The 14,914-nt window shown below is 43.1% G+C and overlaps 1 protein-coding gene across 1 annotated transcript in view; it reads left to right on the top strand.

Annotated features, from left to right (window-relative positions):
* Nucleotides 1–14,914, top strand: part of SFMBT1 (Scm like with four mbt domains 1) — a 134,952-nt gene that overhangs the window by 33,724 nt on the left and 86,314 nt on the right. Inside the window, exons 2-4 of the mRNA XM_040407409.1 lie at nucleotides 5,513–5,628; nucleotides 8,187–8,281; nucleotides 8,686–8,926. Coding sequence (XP_040263343.1) covers nucleotides 5,523–5,628; nucleotides 8,187–8,281; nucleotides 8,686–8,926 — 442 coding nt within the window. The 5' untranslated portion in view covers nucleotides 5,513–5,522. The remainder of the gene's footprint in view (nucleotides 1–5,512; nucleotides 5,629–8,186; nucleotides 8,282–8,685; nucleotides 8,927–14,914) is intronic.

Here is a 14,914-nt window from a genome sequence, read left to right as displayed (position 1 = left end):
TGACAAAATAAGCTGTTTCTAGGGGCGCCAGGAGCTGTGCCCACAGAGATCAGCGGGGTGCCTTTATTTTGAAAGGAGTTATCGCTCATGATGCAACCCCTCGAAGACTGTCTTGGTTATTCCCATCTCATAAAAACATAGCACTTTGCTGGGATTTGCTGTCACTTTGTGATCAGTGGGGACTGTATTCTGGGACAGCTGCCAGTCCTTAGATGTTAATAATGGTGGTGTTTTTCCCTACACAGAGTGCCGTGCGATCATTATCATGTGTGACATTATAATTGACAGCACAGCAGGGCTGCCTGTGATTAGTGTGAGCGAAGCGAGCTTTGGATCATAGATCCCAAGTCACTACAATAAAAACTTTGTTTGAATGCTGTACGGAGATCCGTCTCTATACAGCATTCAAATGTATGGGCTCCGCAGAGGTGCAATTCATGATCTCCAAAGTATTGCAAGACTTAGGTGAAAAAATTCAGACTTCGATTTTTCTACTTGAATTTTTTTTAAGGCCTCCTGCATAGAGATGAGCGAACTTCTGTTTTAAGTTCGGCGTCTAAAGTTCGGCTTCCGGTTAGCGGAGGATCCCGATATGGATTCCGAATTCCGTTGTGGTCCGTGGTAGCGGAATCAATAATGGTCATTATTGATTCCGCTACCACGGACCACAACGGAATTCGGAATCCATATCTGGATCCTCCGCTAACCGGAAGCCGAACTTTAGACGCCGAACTTAAAACAGAAGTTTGCTCATCTCTACTCCTGCACACGACCATATGGCTTTTTCAGTGTTTTTCACGGATCCATTCCGTTTTGTGTTTCTGTTCCGTTTTTTCCGTATGGCATATACAGTATACAGTAATTACATAGAAAAAAATTGGGCTGGGCATAACATTTTCAATAGATGGTTCTGCAAAAACGGAACGGATACCGAAGACATATGGATGCATTTCCGTTAGTCTTCCGTTTTTTTTGCGGACCCATTGACTTGAATTCAGCCACGGAACGTGATTTGCGGGCAATAATAGGACATGTTCTATCTTTCAATGGAACGGAAATACGGAATGCATACGGAGTACATTTCTGTTTTTTTGCGGAACCATTGAAATAAATGGTTCTGTATACGGAAAGCAAAAAACGGTCAGTAAACGGAAAAAAAACCGGTCGTGTGCAGGAGGTCTAATGCTGTAAGGAGACAGATCTTCTTACAGCATTCAAACAAAGTTTTGACTGAAGCGACTTTAGATTTATGATCCGAAGCTCGCTTCGCCCAACACTACCTGTGATATGTATTGCAAAGAGGGCATATGATCACTACAACATTTATAATACCATTAATAGTGACCGGAGCATCCAAGTGGTTTCAGTGGCCCGGCTGACCGTATAATACACTACACTATATAAGTAGTACAATATATTATGTGAACGGTCAAAGGATTGCATGTAAAAGTCCTCTTGTGGGACTAATAATTGGTGAAAGTATGGGTGCCTTCACACGTTATGGAATTTTTCGCAACAAAATACGCATCATAAAGACATCCCCCATGTTAGGCTACTTTCACACTTGCGCTTTCCCTTTTCCGCTATTGAGATCCGTCATGGAATCTCAATAGCGGGGGGAAAACGCTTCCGTTTTGTCCCCATTCATTGTCAATGGGGACAAAACTGAATGAAACGGAATGCACCTGAATGCATTCCGTTTGGTTGCATTCCCATCGCGGACAGAATAACGCTGCAAGCAGCGTTTTTCTGTCTGCAACGTAGTGACACAATAGAAAAAGGATCCGTCCCCCATTGACTTTCAATGGAGTTCATGACTAATCCGTCTTGGTTATGTTAAAGAAAATACAAGCGGATCCATTCATAACGGATTGCGGCGGTTGTATTATCAGAATGGAAGCGTTTTTGCTGATCCATGACGGATCCAGCAAAAACGCTGGTGTGAAAGTAGCCTTTAAGGTACTTTCACACTTGCTTTAAAGCTTTCCGGTATTGCGTTCCGTCGCAGAGGCTCAAGACCTGAAAAAAAGCTTCCGTTTTATCCAAATGCATTCTGAATGGAAAGCATTCCGTTCAGTATGCATCACGATGTCTTCAGTTCAGTCACCCTTACGGTATTTGGCCGGAGAAAATACCGCAGCACATTAATTTCCATTAAAATGTATTAATGCCGGATCCGATACCAAGTGTTCAGACTTTTAAAAATGCAAATAAATACTGGATCCGTTTTTCCGGATGACACCGGAGAGACACATCCAGTGTTTCAATGCATTTATCAGCCTGATCCGGAAAAAAATTCTATCCGTTTGCATACAGATTTCCGGATCCGGCAGGCAGTTCCGGGAACGGAACTGCCTACCGGAATCCAACAACGCAAGTGTGAAAGTAGCCTTAGCCTATGGGGATGAAAACATTCCACAGTGGAACAGAATGCAGATAAAGTTTTGTTCCGGATTCCCTGTAGCTGATTGTCTCCATTCATTTCAGTGGGGATGTAATCGGCACAGAAATCCTCAACGTTAGGCCTCATGCACACTAACGTTTTTTTGCGGTCCGCAAAAACGGTTTCCGTTGTTCCGTGATCCGTGTCCGTTTTTCATCCGTGGGTCTTCCTTGATTTTTGGAGGATCCACGGACATGAAAAGTGAAAAAAAAAACGAAGTCAAGTTTGCATTGAAAATGATAGGAAAAACGGACAAGGATCACGGACACGGATCACGGACGCGGATGACTATCTTGTGTGCATCCGTGATTTTTCACGGACCCATTGACTTGAATAGGTCCATGAACCGTTGTCCATGAAAAAAATAGGACAGGTCGTATTTTTTTCACGGACTAGAAAAACGGATCACGGACGCGGAAGCCAAACGGTGCATTTTCCTATTTTTCCACGGACCCATTGAAAGTCAATGGGTCCGCGAAAAAAACGGAACAACGGACACGGATGCACACAACGGTCGTGTGCATGAGGCCTTAGTCACACACAAAAACCGCAACTTTGAAAAATGCGCAACTGCGGATTTTATTTTTGCAGAAAATTCCGCAAAGGGTGAAGGAACCATAAGAATTAAATAAAACTTTGTTAAACATGCTTACCCTTTTTCAATTGAAAAAAAATGCTTTTCAACAAAAACTGAAAAATAAAAATCCCTCCACATATCATGTATCGGCACATCTGTAAGAACCCAAACTATACAATTAGCTAGTAATTTATCCTGCATAGTGAGCAGCATACATTTTTTTTTTTTCTTGTGTGCTACCAAAAAACACTGATTAAGCGCTTAAAAAATACCATGTACCCCAAAAAGATACCAATGAAAACCAAGTCGTCTTGCAAAAATTCAGCACTCGCACAGCTCCGTAAAAAGAAAGTTATGGTCTCGGGTTAAGGTGATGCACAAACTATTTCTATAAAAAAAAAAAAGCGCTTTATTGGGGGAAAACTAGTAAAACATTTATATTATATATTTGGTATTGCTGTAATTGTACTGAAAACAAAATTATGTCACTTTTGCTGCAAAGTGAATGTTTATGATTATGTGGCAAACATAACTGATGTGTGTGCTGACCGACTGCTGTTTTTGCATCAAGTACAGTTCCATTGCGTTGGCCCTGTCTACCAGTGCAGTGCCTTGCTTAGGGTACTTTTCCGGCATAGAGTTCCGTCCTAGGGGCTCAATACCGGAAAAGAACTGATCAGTTTTATCCTAATGCATTCTGAATGGAGAGCAATCTGTTCAGGATACATCAGGATGTCTTCAGTTCAGTCTTTTATACTGATCAGGACGTAGATAATTCCGCAGCATGCTACGGTTTTATCTCCGGCCAAAAAAACTGAAGACTTGCCTGAATGGCGGCATTTTTTTTCCATAGGAATGTATTAGTGCCGGATCCGGCATTCAAAATACCGGAATGTCTGATCCGTAAAAATGTGGGGAAAAAAACAAAACAAACCCGTTTGTCCGTATGACAGACGGATCCGTTATTGCAATGCATTTGTAAGACGGATGAGGATCCTGATCAGTCTTAAAATGCAATCCGTTGGCATACGTTTTTCCGGAACCGGCAGGCAGTTCCAGCTGCCGGATTCCTCTGCCGCAAGTGTGAAAGTAGCCTCAGGCTACTTTCACAATACCGGAGAATACCATTTTGTCCCCATTCATTTTCAATGGGAACAAAACTGAACAGAACGGAATTCACCAAAATGCATTCTGTTCCGTTTGGTTGTGTTCCCATACCGGAGAGAAAAGTCTTTTGCCTGCATTGGCGCCACCAGCCAGCATTATGACCATGCCTAACATTTTGCTGACCCCGCCATTGGGCTTGGCCACAACTTTTACCGCTTTGGCTCCACCTGCAACACAGGGCCACATCTGCGATTTTTCTAGGGCCATTTTGAGTTCAATGCTCCGCCTCTGCTGGGATTGGAGCCTCACTAATCACAAAGTGACGTGCCTTCACTTTATAACAGGGATCAGCAAACTTCGGCACGCCAGCTGCTGTGAAACTACAACTCCCAGCAAATAAACTTGGCTGTTCTACTCTCATAGAAGTGAATGGAAAATTCTGAGAATTGCAGTTTCAGTGCAGCCGGAATGCGGGAGGTTGCTGATCCCTGCTTTATAATATGGGGGTAGTGCATTTTATCCGTGCAAGTTATCCATGCATATTACATCTGTTCTTTGGTGCTGACCAATATGCATATACCCGAAGGATTGCCAGGACCAGTATTTTTTGCTGTATATCTGAAGCATACAGGATCTTCTCCTGCTGATCATCTAAGTGGTTAAATAGCTATGGTAAGACAGGGGAGTGACACATGGTGAGTTCATTATGTACAGGAAGGACGTGGGGTATAAACAATTTCTGACAGAGACGCAATAGAAGATGGATGTGTTACTACAACAAATGGCGGTGGACTGTGGGGCACTGACTTGCTTTTTCAATCCTTTATTTCTGTCAGGCTCAATTCTAAAAAGTAAGGCTACTTTCACACTAGCGTTCGGGTATCCGCTTGTGAGCTCCGTTTGAAGGGGCTCACAAGCGGCTCCGAACGCATCCGTCCAGCCCTAATGCATTCTGAGTGGACGCGGATCCGCTCAGAATGCATCAGTCTGGCAGCGTTCAGCCTCCGCTCCGCTCAGCAAGCGGACACCTGAGCGCTGCTTGCAGCATTCGGGTGTCCGCCTGGCCGTGCGGAGGCAAGCGGATCCGTCCAGACTTACAATGTAAGTCAATGGGGACGGATCCGTTTTAAGATTGAGCCATATTGTGTCATCTATCTTCAAACGGATCCGTCCCCCATTGACTTTCAATGTAAAGTGTGGACGGATCCGTCTGAACTACTTTCACACTTAGAAATTTTTCTACAATATAATGCAGACGGATCCGTTCTGAACGGATCCCAAGTCTGCATTATATGTCGGATCCGTCTGGGCAGACATCAGACGGATCCGCTCTGAACGCTAGTGTGAAAGTAGCCTAAGGTGTATTATATTGTTTCTGTTTTTAGGGTTGGTTGAATGGGAACTCTGAGTGCTGGCCTGATGTTACAGACACCGCTTGCAAATCCCACCGGTGGTCCCCCTACTGAAATGATCGCCCAGGGAAAAAAACATGAAGATACAAGTATGTGACAATCCTGACGCCTTTTAACCAACATTTTTGTTTTGTTTTCTTAACTGTAATTTTACCTTGAATCCATGTGAAATTGCCACTTCAGCCATACATGTATGTGTCTGTGCAGCCAATCCTTTGTTGGACAATACAGAAAATATGATGTAATCTGGCATATGATCATGGTCTGAGTGAAAACTATGAGAAATTTAAAGTTCAGTGTTGCAAAGGTTTGATGCAAGCCATTTGTTTGTTCAGTGCTTCTCACTGTCTCCATGGCGACAGACTACATTTAAAGTTTCATTCATTTAAAAAAATAAATTGTAATGTGTAGGGGCAGTAATATTGACAATTTTTTCAATATACTTTATTCACTGAAATCGTAGATTTCTATTACCAAAAATAGCTCTAAAGTGGCCCATTTTTTGCCTTAGCAACACTCCCCATCTTCTGTTTACTGAACTGTGGAGACATTACAAAAAAAGAAAAAATAATAATAAAGTTACACTTAAAAAAGAACCTGTCACCACAAAATGCAGTGCAAATTATAGGCAGCATGTTATAGAGCAGGAGGAGCTGAGCAGATTGATATATAGTTCTGTGGGAAGGAATTCAGTAAAACTCATAGGGGGTCATTTTCATAACTTCAGCGGAACCACCGCCAGCAAAACGCCGGTCTTAATAAATATGCCCCTTAATGTATACAAAAAGCAGAGCTATAAATGTATAAATTACAAGCTTTACTGTATCTTTTCCCATAAAACTGTACATCAATCTGCTCAGCTCCTCCTGCTCTATAACATGCTGCCTGCAGATTGCACTTTAAAGGGGAATCGTGATTCTCTGATATGTCATATACGAGTGAGCAGATCACTGAGTTTCTGATGGAATGAGCTGTATAGGACGCTCAAACCCTTTTGGAACTGAGATTTTTCCATTGACATTCTGACACCAAATTAGAATCAAAGGACCATTCGGATCAAGGACAGCGTGTTCAGATCGTTGTGCAAGATTATCAGGAACAGAAATTTTTGAACAGTGCCAAAGTGTCTTAATATGTACACTACAAAATGGCAAGAAACAAATAAAGGGAGGTTCACATATAGTGAGTATGTTGAGATCAAATGTGTTAGGAATATAGTGAGGGTCCTCACCTTCTTGTGCTGTGCAAGATTAGGCACAACACTAATGGAGAGCCATTAGTGAAGAGTAGACGGCGCTGCCAGTGTGGTCAGGATCCACTCAGTAGCGGGCCAACCTTAAGGAGGAGAACAGTATGGAGAAAATCACTGGACAAGTCTTAGTTAGGCCTGGGAGATAGCTCCTATTTTTTTTCCAGCTAACGATCCACAATTGATACCTGAAAGAAACCAAAGTCCAGCAATTGAGGATGTCACATCTTGACCTCATGTATCTAATGAGGGTTTGATCTTCAACCCTCCCTAGTTAGTATAAAGTTTCCCGTGGTAGTTCCAGGTCTGTCCTATCCCTCCATCGTTTTCCCTCTTGTTCTCAAAAGGTTGTCCTACTTCCCTAGTCAGAGTAAACCCCCACCTCTTCAGCAGGCGCCTCTTTTTGCTTTTTTGGGAGTTTCAGCAGGCCTCCTTCTACCCTCTTCACCGGTAGTCATAGCAGGTCCATAATACTTCGTCAGTAGCCACAAAGCCCCTCCCTACTTCCTCTTTAGTCACAGCAGGATTCCTCCCAGCCTACCTTCTCTACCAGTACTCACAGCAAGACTAACCACACCCTACCACCAGGCCACCTTTCCTTCCTGTAGTCTTGGCAAGATTCCTACTTGTTTGTCACTTTCCTTCATTTACATAGTGGACTAATTGAATATAGTTACTGGACACCCCTGATGCTTGACATTTTAGGGCAGGTTGGCCACTAAAGAAGTGTTGTGCATGTCTGGTATTAGTATGGCATGGTATCCCCATTGTTAGAGTTGCTACATACAGGATTGATAGTGACTGATGCAACAGTAAGCTAACCTTCGACGTGAACACTATGATGAACAGTATACAAATAATACTAATATATGAAAAGTGTCCGAATTCACTTGTTTTATTCATGAAAACTGTTTTTTGTCTTTTATTTATATTTTTTTATTGTTCTGACACCAGTTGTGTGCCATATGCATTAAACATCTTACAGCATCTTCAGGCATATAGAAGTATTGGAAATACCCAGTAGTAAATGGCTGCCATAAGTGGTCTTACATGCAAAATATTCCTTAAACTTTTCATGTGCACGTCACACTGCTGTGAAAAATTTGTGCTGCTTATTTATCCTGAACAATTTGTCCACATAACATTATTATATATAATCTAACTTAAGTCATGACTGCATACTTGCTGGATTCTTAGCCTTAGATTCATTTATATAAGGATATACTATCTCCACATCTGCGTTACAGTATTCCGGGAGTCTGTTCCGGAAGAGGAGCATACTACCGAAATTACTATTTCTCTTTATTCCCCTTTAAAGGCTAAGTTTGTGTGTCGGCAACCAAAATAAAAAAAAATCCTATTTGTCTTTTTTCTCTTTCTTTTCTTGTTTTGGCAAAGATGCAGACTCCAGTCTTGAGGAGGCAGAATTTAACTGGGAGGAGTATCTGGAAGAGACGGGGAGTACAACAGCTCCTCACAGCTTTTTCAAACATGTGAGTTATTGAAAATCTGCCTCATAATTTCATGGACTTATTCCAATGTGTTTAATATCATCATACTTCACACAGAGACCTGGATCATTCGATCAAAACATGTCTAGACAAAGTGCAAAATTTTGCAGTTCTCATTTCATATACCGTGCAGTGTCAGAATGTTTTACATTATACTTCAAGTCTTTGTGTATGCTCCAGTTTCCCCATGGCAATAAGGCTTGGAATCACTACCTAAAATATTTCTTTAGCTACTTATTCCCAATCTTATTACCAAAAATATTTTGTTGCCCACAGCTAGCCAGGTAGGGGAGCTTATGCATTTTTAAATTACTCTTTGTTATACTATGCATACTATAAAGAATGATTCACTTCTAGTTCACATCCTATGTCCTGTATCTGGACAGGTCGACACCTCCATGCAGACTGGTTTGTCCCCAGGAATGAAATTAGAGGTCCCGCTTGGGACAGACCCCCAGTCTTACTGGATTGCAAGTATCATCACTACTTGTGGCAAATTGCTGCTTCTGAGATATGACGGATGTGGAGAAGATCGATCTGCAGACTTCTGGTGTGATATTGTGACTTCTGACCTTCATTCCATTGGCTGGGCCCAGCAGAACAAGAAGACCCTTAGACCCCCTGAAAGTAAGATACAACCTTGATAGGATAGTTTAAAGGGGTTTTGCAGTTCTTTTAAACTGATGACCTATCCTCTGGATATATCATGCCGGGTGCTCTCGCTGGCACACCCTGCGAGTCCAGTGTGTGAAACTCACTGGTGTGAAGGGGGCCTTAGGCCCCTTTCACACGGACGAGTTTTCTGCGCGGGTGCAATGCGTGAGGCGAACGCATTGCACCCGCACTGAATCCGGACCCATTAATTTCTATGGAGCTGTGCACATAAGCGGTGATTTTTACGCATCACTTTTGCGTTGCGTGAAAATCGCAGCATGCTCTATATTGTGCGTTTTTCACGCAACGCAGGCCCCTTAGAAGTAAATGGGGCTGCGTGAAAATCGCAAGCATCCGCAAGCAAGTGCGGATGCGGTGCGATTTTCACGCATGGTTTCTAGGTGACGATCGGGATGGGGACCCGATCATTATTATTTTCCCTTATAGCATGGTTATAAGGGAAAATAATAGCATTCTTAATACAGAATGCTTAGTAAAATAGGGATGGAGGGGTTAAAAAATAAATAAAAATAAAATTAAACTCATCCACTTGTTCACGCAGCCCGGCTTGTCTTCTTTCTTCTTCTTTGATGACCTAGGAGTAAAAGGACCTTTGGTGACGTCACTGCGCTCCTCACATGGTCCATCACCATGGTGATGGACCATGTGATGAGCGCAGTGACGTCACCAAAGGTCCTTTTCCTCCCAGGTCATCAAAGAAGAAGAAAGAAGACAAGCCGGGCTGCGCAAACAAGTGGATGAGGTGAGTTAAATTTTTTTAACCCCTCCATCCCTATTTTACTAAGCATTCTGTATTAAGAATGCTATTATTTTCCCTTATAAGCATGTTATAAGGGAAAAGAATAAAATTTACACAACACCTAACCCAAACCCGAACTTCTGTGAAGAAGTTCGGATCTGGGTACCAAACATGACGATTTTTCTCACGCGCGTGCAAAATGCATTAAAACACTTTGCACTCGCCCTGAAAAATCTGGCATTTTCCCGCGACGCATCCTATCCGGCCCTCACATGCGACGCCCGTGTGAAAGAGACCTTAGTCTTTGGCAAGATTTGCGGTTTATGAATGGCAAATTTTGGGGCTTTAAATATAGAGCCCGCTTAGGTGTTGAGCAGGCACCATAGCTGGTCGATATCTACTCTTTTGCACACCAAACATCCACCGCCAGTGTTTGTGATTGGCAACTGATCGCAGAAATTCAACCTCTCAGATGCCATTTTCAATTGTGACCACAGCATTTGAATGGTCATTTTAAGGGAGGGAGCTCCCCGAAAAGTGTTAAAAACCAAAAAAACATTAAACATCATGTATCACCACATCGAAAAATATGAGTTATTAAATTTTTTTAGCCCATATGGTAAATGTGATAATGGAAGAAAAAAATGTCCTGCAAAAACAGGGGCCTCACACAACTCTGTAGATAAGACTATGAAAAAGTTATGGGTGTTAGAATATGGTGATGCAAAGATTTTATTTTCAACTTTTGTTAATTTAAAAACTATATGAATTTGGTAACGCTGTAATTGTACTAACCCACAGAATAATGGTGAACACCGTAAATGCAAAACCTATAAAATGCCTAAAGTTTTGGCTCTTGAACGGCAGGGAGGAAAAACAAAAATGTAAAAATAATTGGCCCAGTCCTTAAAGAGGTTTTACCATCTCAGGCAATGGGACCCGCACCTTACAATGAGAACGATTGGGCACAAGGTTTGCTGTCTGAATGTGCACTCCCTAGAGTAAGCCTGCTTGTAGCAAAACAATGCCTTTGGCAAGGAGAAAATGTTAATGTTCCAGACTGAGGCGGCCTCTGTTCAACAGGTTAGGCTACTTTCACACTGGCGTTTTGGCTTTCCGTTTGGGAGATCCGTTCATGGCTCTCATACGCGGTTCAAAACGGATCAGTTTTGCCCTAATGCATTCTGAATGTAAAAGGATCCGCTCAGAATGCATCAGTTTGCCTCCGTTTCGTCTCCATTCCGCTTTGGAGGCGGACACCAAAACACTGCTTGCAGCGTTTTGGTGTCAGTCTGACGAAACTGAGACAAACGGATCCGTTCTGACACACAATGTGAGTCAATGGGGACGGATCCGTTTTCTATGACACAATAGAAAACGGATGCGTCCTCCATTGACTTTCAATGGTGTTCAAGACGGATCTGTCTTGGCTATGTTAAAGATAATACAAACGGATGCAGATGTTTGTATTATCTGAATGGATCTGTCTGTGTAGATCCATGACGGATCCGCACTAAACGCGAGTGTGAAAGTAGCCTTAGCTGGTTGTTATCACCTTCTGATTTTAGATTATAACCCAAGGTGGCCCTGTGGTTAGCACTGTGGCCTTCCAGAGTTGGGCAGGCATCTGAGAACCCCAGTGCACACAAACTCTTACAGATAAAATTGTCTTCCATAATGAAAAAAATCTGAATAATGGCAAAGAAATGTCAGTTAAATAAGCTAAAAGGTTAAAAAGACCCTTCCGTCAAAAAGGGGTATTTTTTAAACTCTGTATTTATTTAAAAAAAAAAAAAAAAAAAAAAAAAAAACTTTTTTAAAGAATTGCTTGCTTTTTCATTTTGGTAGTACAATGCCATTGAAAATGAAATACAAAATATTGCCCTTCTGTAGCAGTCAGCTCAGAGAGCGAAAACTCCCATACAGATTGGTAATCTATTTTTAGTTTGCTGCTTCTGTGAAGCGAGGGTGATTATCTGCAAGTAAAATCGTAAATGTAGTATTGGGATAACAGTATGACGAATCCATTGTTCTGCTGATAGGCCTAGATAAAGATGCACACAGAAGAGTATTGTATTGATTAGTGTAATGTGTGATGCTTTAGTTGAGTCACTCCTCCTTCCCTCTCTCGTTAGAGTGAATGGTCTGAATGAGAAAGTGTAGCAATGCTGTTTGCTGTGCTAAAAGTGCAAAAAAAGGAAGACGTTAAAGAGCCAGGACAGGAAGTAGAATGTGCAGTGACTTAAAATAATTATATCCAGAAAACCATCCACCCGTTTTTATAAAAAAAAAAATATATATTAATGTTAATGTGTTAAATTTTAGGTTGTTAATGTTTGTTTTGTGTTTTTTGTTTTTTTTCTTAACCCCTTAAGGACCCTGCCATTTTTCACCTTAAGCACCAGGCCATTTTTTGCAAATCTGACATGTCACTTTATGTGGTAACAACTTTAAAACGCTTTTACTTATCCAGGCCATTCTGAGATGGTTTTCTCGTCACATATTGTACTTCATGACAGTGGTAAATTTGAGTCAAAATATTTCATATTTATTTAGAAAAAAAAATAAAAATTTGCCAAAAATTGGGAATTTTTTTTTTCATTTTTTTGACAGATTTTGCATTTTAATCCATTTTTTTTTCTGCTAACAAAGCATGGGTTAACAGCCAAACAAAACTAAATATTTATTGCTCTGATTCTGTAGTTTACAGAAACACCCCATATGTGGTCGTAAACTGCTGTACGAGCACACTGCAGCGCATTTTCTTTTTTAAATCTTTATTTAAGCAGTATATTCATAATGATAAGCATGAACATATAATCATATATGAGAAACGTAATGAAAGATTGAATAACAAAGAACAATGTCAAGTGAAAATGAGGCATAGATACAAAGCGTGCAAGTAAGGCCTCATGCACACGACCGTTTTTTTTTACGGTCCACAAAAACGGGGTCCGTAGGTCCGTGATCCGTGACCGTTTTTTCATCCGTGGGTCTTCCTTGATTTTTGGAGGATCCACGGACATGAAAAAACTGTCGTTTTGGTGTCCGCCTGGCCGTGCGGAGCCAAACGGATCCGTCCTGAATTACAATGCAAGTCAATGGGGACGGATCCGTTTGACGTTGACACAATATGGTGCAATTTCAAACGGATCCGTCCCATATTGACTTTCAATGTAAAGTCAGGAGTTAATATACCATAGGATCGGAGTTTTCTCCAATCCGATGGTATATTTTAACTTGAAGCGTCCCCATCACCATGGGAACGCCTCTATGTTAGACTATACTGTCGGATATGAGGTTACATCGTGAAACTCAGATCCAACAGCATATTCTAACACAGAGGCGTTCCCATGGTGATGGGGACGCTTCAGGTTAGAATATACTAAAATAACTGTGTACATGACTGCCCCCTGCTGCCTGGCAGGTGCTGCCAGGCAGCAGGGGGCAGCCCCCCCCCCTGTAGTTAACACATTGGTGGCCAGTGCGGCCGGCCCCCCCCCTCCCCTGTAGTTAACTCATTGGTGGCCAGTGGGCCCCCCTCCCTCCCCTGTAGTTAACTCGTTGGTGGCCAGTGGGCCCCTCCCTCCCCTGTAGTTAACTCGTTGGTGGCCAGTGGGCCCTCTCCCTTCCCTCCCCCTCCTAATTAAAATCTCCCCCCCTATCATTGGTGGCAGCGGAGAGTACCGATCGGAGTCCCAGTTTAATCGCTGGGGCTCCGATCGGTAACCATGGCAACCAGGACGCTGCTACTGCTGTCCCGGTTGCCATGGTTACTTAGCAATTTGTAGAACCATTATACTTACCTGCGAGCTGCGATCTCTGCGTCCGGCCGGGAGCTCCTCCTACTGGTAAGTGACAGGTCATTAAGCAATGCGCCGCACAGACCTGTCACTTACCAGTAGGAGGAGCTCCCGGCCGGACGCAGAGATCGCAGCTCGCAGGTAAGTATAATGGTTCTACAAATTGCTAAGTAACCATGGCAACCGGGACAGCAGTAGCGTCCTGGTTGCCATGGTTACCGATCGGAGCCCCAGCGATTAAACTGGGACTCCGATCGGTACTCTCCGCTGCCACCAATGATAGGGGGGGAGATTTTAATTAGGAGGAGGAGGGAGGGGAGAGGGCCCACTGGCCACCAACGAGTTAACTACAGGGGAGGGAGGGGGGCCGGCGCACTGGCCACCAACGAGTTAACTACAGGGGAGGGAGGGGGGCCCACTGGCCACCAACGAGTTAACTACAGGGGAGGGGGGGGCGGCCGCACTGGCCACCAATGTGTTAACTACAGGGGGGGGGCACTGGCCACCAATGAATTAACTACAAGGGAGGGAGGGGGGGGCGGCCGCACTGGCCACCAATGTGTTAACTACAGCGGGGGGGGGGGGGGGGGGCTGCCCCCTGCTGCCAGGCAGCAGGGGGCAGTCATGTACACAGTTCTTTTAGTATATTCTAACCTGAAGCGTCCCCATCACCATGGGAACGCCTCTGTGTTAGAATATACTGTCGGTTCTGAGTTTTCACGAAGTGAAAACTCAGCTATGAAAAAGCTTTTATGCAGACGGATCTTCGGATCCGTCTGTATAAAAAGTAACCTACGGCCACGGATCACGGACACGGATGCCAATCTTGTGTGCATCCGTGTTCTTTCACGGACTCATTGACTTGAATGGGTCCGTGAACCGTTGGCCGTGAAAAAAATAGGACAGGTCATATTTTTTTCACGGCCAGGAAACACGGATCACGGATGCGGCTGCAAAACGGTGCATTTTCCGATTTTTCCACGGACCCATTGTAAGCCAATGGGTCCGCGAAAAAAAACGGAAAATGGCACAACGGCCACGGATGCACACAACGGTCGTGTGCATGAGGCCTAAAGAGCATGTACATAAACTTGGATCCTATGAAGACCATGTAGCATATTTTGCCATTGATCACTGGAGTGATCCTGTATGCAAAATAATGTAAGGTTAAGAGTGAGTTTGATGTTGAGTCTTATCTGCCAGACAAGTACGAAATCAGTGCGAGTAAGACTAGTACCACTTCAACCAAGGTCACCACACAGATAGGAATTTATCATGTGATAAGGTTAACCAACTACTAAGTTCTTCCATTCTATAAATGTCCTGCATTTTCCCAACCCAGTCATTTATCGAGGGAGTTTGTTCACTGATCCAGAATTTGGGTATTAATAACTTGGC

Source organism: Bufo bufo, chromosome 9 (genome assembly GCF_905171765.1).
Source record: "Bufo bufo chromosome 9, aBufBuf1.1, whole genome shotgun sequence".
Lineage (NCBI taxonomy): Eukaryota > Metazoa > Chordata > Amphibia > Anura > Bufonidae > Bufo > Bufo bufo.
This window is presented reverse-complemented; position numbering and strand designations above follow the sequence as displayed.